Below are 5,735 nucleotides of genomic sequence, written 5' to 3'. Positions count from 1 at the left end.
TGCCAGCTTAGGCCCAATCCCCTGGGGAGTGGGCCTAAGCCAGCTGGTGGTCATCCCCTGAGGGGTCTCAGACTGCAAGAGGGCACAAGCAGGGCTGAGGGATCTTCCCTCCCCTCCCCCGAGTGCACAAATTTTTGTGCACTAGGCCTCTAGTCCTAGATAATAAAAGGCTAATATGCAAATTTCCCCCTCGACCGGGAGTTCAACCAGGGCACGAGGCTGGCCAATTGCTCATGGCCCCACACCCCAGCCAACCCTGCCCCCAATTGGCCCTCTCACCCCCCGATCGGGGGCGGGCTGGCCGGACCCCACCCATGCACGAATTTGTGTACCGGGCCTCCAGTATATATACTAGTATATATCAAACCATTATGTTGTACACCTTAAACTAATACATTATATGTCAATTATTTATCAATAAATATGGAAAAAATAGAAATGATTCATAAAAATTTTACTATCCAAGTTTCAAAGATATGAAAATTAAACCAATATCAACATATAGTTTCCCCATCTCACTTTTTAGGAAAAAAATTTAATGATTTTATTGTATTTTATCTAATGAGTAATGAGTAAGTCTTAATTTGTTTAATCATCTTCTTATTGTTAAACATTTATATAATTTATAATTTTATTATAACATTGAGCTCATGTGATGAATATCTGTATATATAAATTTTTGTCCAAATATATATTTCTTTAGGTTAGATTCCTAGAAAATGTGTTTTTAGGTCAAAGAGAATAAGGAATAAACTTTTAAAAAAACATTTTTATTGATTTTTTTACAGAGAAGAAGAGAGAGGGATAGAGAGTCAGAAACATCAATCGATCAGCTGCGTCCTGCACAACCCCCACTGGGGATGTGCCTGCAACCAAGGTACATGCCCTTGACCGGAATCGAACCTGGGACCCTTCAGTCCCCAGGCCAACGCTCTATCCACTGAGCCAAACCGGTCAAGGCAGGAATAAACTTTTAAAAAAGTTTAAAAGTCTTTATTATTGAGAGTGTTACAGATGTCCCCTCTTTTTCCCCCTCATTGCCCTCCTCCACCGGGGTCCTGCTCCAGCCTTCACCACCCTATTGACTGCGTTCATGGGTTATGCATATGGACACGGGCAATAGGGTAGTGAAGATCTGGAGGGGTGGGTGGGGGCTGGGAAGAGGGGCGGTCCAAGGGAAGAATAGGAGACATCTGTAATACTATCAACAATAAAAAAATATATTAAATAAAAAAAGGAGACATGTAATACTTTCAACAATAAAGAATTTAAAATAAAAAGAATTAATTTCAAAGCTATGAAATGATATAGCATAATTGTTGATAAATAAAAATTACCAAAGAGCCTAAGCAATTATAAACTGAGGTACATTACACATAACAATGTTGACTATAAAATGCACATGAATTTGAAAGCTACAGATTTTAATACTGTCAAATGAGACTAAATTAATTATACATATACTAGGTTGACATTTTCTCTGTTTCTGTTAAATTAATGATATAAATGAACAGCCTAGATTTCTTACCTCTTCCAGGACTTCCTCTAAGATTTCAGCATATTTTTCATATGGATGTTCAAAGTTCATATCCTTTGTGATTTTCAACAAGTCATTTATTACAGAAAGGACCTCTGGATGATCTGCAGTTACCTCTTCTATTGAGTCTAACATAAAACAAGTTAATAAGCTAACGCTAGTAATACTTTTAGCAGACAATTCTATTTGCAACAGAGCACGATTGCTAATACCTGGCCCAACAAAGTGCTATCTTTGTGTTATCATTCACATGCTAGAAGAAAGGGGAAATAGACTTGGAAGGAAATGTCAGGTCAGGAATCACAAAATATCAGAGCAGTGGCTTAGAGCCAATACATCAGAATAAAAGTGAATGAGGCAAGAAGTCACAGGAGTCAAAACCAGAAAGCCAGGGAGAAGGGGCAGGCACCAAACGATTCCAGAAAACAGAAGTATCTAGGGAACTTCTAGATGAATACTTCCAACTTCAAGCATGAGACTACACAGGTCAATAAGAGGACAGGAAATAGGCAAGTTCAAGGGACAGAAGAAAGGGTGACACAGGCTGGCTTCTCAAGTGTTACACTTGATTCTTGCCCTCGTGGCATCCGAAGTGTCTCCTTACACGGCTGAGTTGGCTCACAGGCAGCAGCATGATGTGAGTGAGACAGGTGGTTGGCAGCTCGGCCTGACTCCTCTCCCTCTGTCTTTCCAGGGGTGCCTCCTGAGCTGCTGCCCCAAGGCTCCCTGCATCAGAGTCGCCCACCAGAGCCCAGTGGATCCCAGCCCAGAAAACCTCCAAAGGGCCTTCGAAGAGCAGCTGCCTGCTGCCCGCCCTGCCATGAAGTGAGACATCTGTTCTCAGTGAAGGAGAAGCAAGAACCCATGGTCTTGGGAAGGGGGGCTGGTGAGGCAGATGTAGCCAGTAAAGGTACTAAATGTGCTAAAAGCTGCTAGTTTCCACCCAATATCCATCCATTCTCCTCTTCCTTAGTAACGTCCCTGATTCTGTTGGGGTCAGCAATGTGCCCAGCTAGAAACACTGCATCGTCCAACTTCCCTCATAACTTGGGTGGCCCATGATTAAGATTCGAGCAGAATTACTTGGTGAGCCTCTCTGTAATCTCTGTAAAGAGGAATCACTCAGCTGGGGGGAGTGCCAGTTTGTGTCCTTGTCTTTCTCTCTTCCTGTGAGGCACACTGATGTGATGGCTGGGGCGCCAGCAGCCATATTGTGAATTGTATGGTGGCCACGTGCCAGGGATGGCAGAACAGACAGACAGATCTCCTGTCTTCCCAATGCTCTTTTTCACCAAAACAATATAACACATAATATTTTTCTGTGTTCCTGCATATCTGTTTATAATAGTGTAACCTTTAAGATATAGTAAGTTGCATATTAATGATTTTTTTTAAAATGACATATTTCTGCTTCCAAATTCTGAAGGAATTATTGTAATTTTTAGATCCACAATCTAAGAGAACCAAATTACCCAAATATTAATTTACCTTTTCTAAAATCCAAGTTTAGCTCTTGACTGTCTTGTAAACTTATTTTAATTACAGGTGGTTCACTAGGTTCTCTTTCATCTGTGAATAAAACATTGTTCAAACCTAAAGAACAATAACAAAATAAATAAATAAATAAGTAAATAACTAACTAAATAAATAAAATAAAAAAAAAACCTAAAGAACATTACTAAATTGTAGGTGATTCCCAAACAAGATCATGGGTCTTGGTATTCAGGATTTATGTTCCTAATTTTTGTTGTTGTTGTAGTTAATCCTCACCAGAGGATATTTTTTCATTGATTTTTTTAGAAAGAGCAGAAGAGAGGGGAAGACAGAGAAAAACATCGATGAGAGAGAAACACATCAGTTGGTTGCCTCCTGCATGAGCCCAAATCAGGATCCAGGTTGGGGAGGAGCCTGCAACCGAGGGACCTGCCCTTGACCCGGACTGAACCGGGATCCCTTCGGTCCACAGGCTGACACTCGATCCATTGATCCAAACTAGCTAAGACTATGTTCCTAAATCTTTAATGATTAAAATAATAACCATAATAATAAAACAGGTAAACATATCTATCAGCAGTAGAAAATAAAGATGATTTAATTAACCAATAATAAAATCAAGAGGAATTTCAGTTTCCAATAATGCCAGTGAATCTAAATTGAAATAAATATTTATCAACTCCCTTCCAGAGATCAAGGCTGTGTTTATCTCAGATGCATGGGGCAGAGAGGGTGCGTTTTTACAAGGGAACCTTGGCAGTATTGACATCCCTCCAGCAGTGGGTAGAGGCACTGATGTCTGTTTCTACCTCGGACTGCCTCCCCCACGGAGGGAATGGACAGCATGGGGGTGGGGCTCACTTACTGTATTAGCTGGCAACTAACTCCCAGAAGTCACTTGGCCAAACTTTTAAGATGTGTGTGTATGTGTGTGTGTTAGGGGAGGAAGAGGGCCATACCTAAGTTTTTGACAGTACCTGGTTCAATTCCTACTAAGCTTGAAATATACACCAGACAAGCACACATCTGTCTGATTCAGGAGCAGGAACCAAACAAAAGATATCAGCTCTACATTATAGAACAAAATAAATAGTATATATACTTAAGAACTACCCACAAAAGGTTGGATGAATTTAAAAAAAAAAGGAGTGTAAGTATGTATTACACCTCTGGTTGAGAGGAAGACTTTTTAAACCTGAAAGTAAATGGAATTAATCAACAAAGGGAAAATGATGATTTGACCACGAAAATATAAAACATTCCTCTACTTCAAAAACAGCAAGGTGATTTAAAAGACAAACCACCCAATTTTTAAAAAGAATATGAAAAATAAGTGACTAATATAGAAAGCTTATATAGAAACCATATAACTCAGCGGTTCTCAACCTGTGGGTCGCGACCCCTTTGGCGGTCGAACGATCCTTTCACAGGGGTCGCCTAAGACCATCCTGCATATCAGATATTTACATTACGATCCATAACAGTAGCAACATTACAGTTATGAAGTAGCAACAAAAATAATTTTATGGTTGGGTCACAACATGAGGAACTGTATTTAAAGGGCCAGAAGGTTGAGAACCACTGATATAACTGATACAACTCAACTGTATTTAAAGGGCCAGAAGGTTTGAGAACCACTGATATAACTGATACAACTTATAAAAATGGGCAAAGAGAAAATGGTCACCTCAGAAAAGAAGAAATATAAATGGTTAACAAATATTAAACTTCAGAAAGAATTTAAAAATTAAAATAGTATCTAAAAAGAGAAAATATTGAGGAAACAATGACATGTACTTTGTATATTACTGAGGGGAACATAAGTTGGAACAACTTTTATGCAAAGCAATTTGACTCTGGTTCATACTCACTGAACCAGTTACTCCACTTATGTCAACTTGCAGGTGAAACTTTATGTAAAAAAATTAATTGCAACATTACTTTTAGGAGCAAAAGAATCAGAAAAATTACCAGTTTCCAACATAAAGAACTAGTTAGAACTATTACCTATAAATAGTGAAATCGTGCAGCAATTGAAAATGAGGGTTAAAATATCTCCTAATGAAATAATGTAATTAAATGTTACATTATAAATCAAAAAAGGTGAAAATAGTTTACACTGTATGCTTTAAATTATGTTAAGATATTCACGGAGCCAGGCTGTGGTGGCTCAGTGGATTGAGTGTCGTCCCATGGACCAAGAGGTCTCAGTTTTGATTCTCCGTCAAAACACAGGCCCAGGTTGTGGGCTCAATCCCCAGTAGGGGGCATGCAGGAGACAGCAGATCAATGATTCTCTCTCATCATTGATGTTTCTATCTCTCTCTCTCTTCCTCTCTGAAATCAATTAAAAAATATATATTAAAAAAAAGATATGCATGGAAAAACTTTATTGGGGTAAATAGCACCAAATGATAACACTTCACAGCTAAAACTCTGTGTTTATGATGGTTAGATTTGAACACAATAAAGGAAGTAGAAAACTTTTATGAAATAATTTATTATCCTATCTAATAAAAGACAAATAGGGTAATTAACCATACCTCCGACATGCTTCCCATTGGCTAATCAGGGCAATATGCAAACTAACTGCCAACCAAGATGGCGGCTGGCAGCCAGGCAGCTGAAGCAAACAGGAGGCTTGCTTGCTCCAGTGATGGAGGAAGCCAAGGTTCCCCGCCTGCCGCAGCCCAGCTCTAAGCTG

The 5,735-nt window shown here is 39.4% G+C and overlaps 1 protein-coding gene across 1 annotated transcript in view; it reads right to left on the bottom strand.

Moving 5' to 3' along the window:
- AK9 (adenylate kinase 9) overlaps positions 1 to 5,735 on the bottom strand; it is a 119,359-nt gene that overhangs the window by 66,770 nt on the left and 46,854 nt on the right. The window contains exons 15-16 of the mRNA XM_014531391.1: positions 3,026 to 3,130; positions 1,529 to 1,665 (exon numbers count right to left, since the gene is read on the bottom strand). Coding sequence (XP_014386877.1) covers positions 1,529 to 1,665; positions 3,026 to 3,130 — 242 coding nt within the window. The remainder of the gene's footprint in view (positions 1 to 1,528; positions 1,666 to 3,025; positions 3,131 to 5,735) is intronic.

The sequence above is a fragment of the Myotis brandtii genome, unplaced genomic scaffold (genome assembly GCF_000412655.1).
Source record: "Myotis brandtii unplaced genomic scaffold, ASM41265v1 scaffold8, whole genome shotgun sequence".
Taxonomy (NCBI): Eukaryota; Metazoa; Chordata; class Mammalia; order Chiroptera; family Vespertilionidae; genus Myotis; species Myotis brandtii.
The sequence above is the reverse complement of the archived record's forward strand: the minus strand, read 5'-3'. Positions and strand labels throughout refer to the sequence as shown.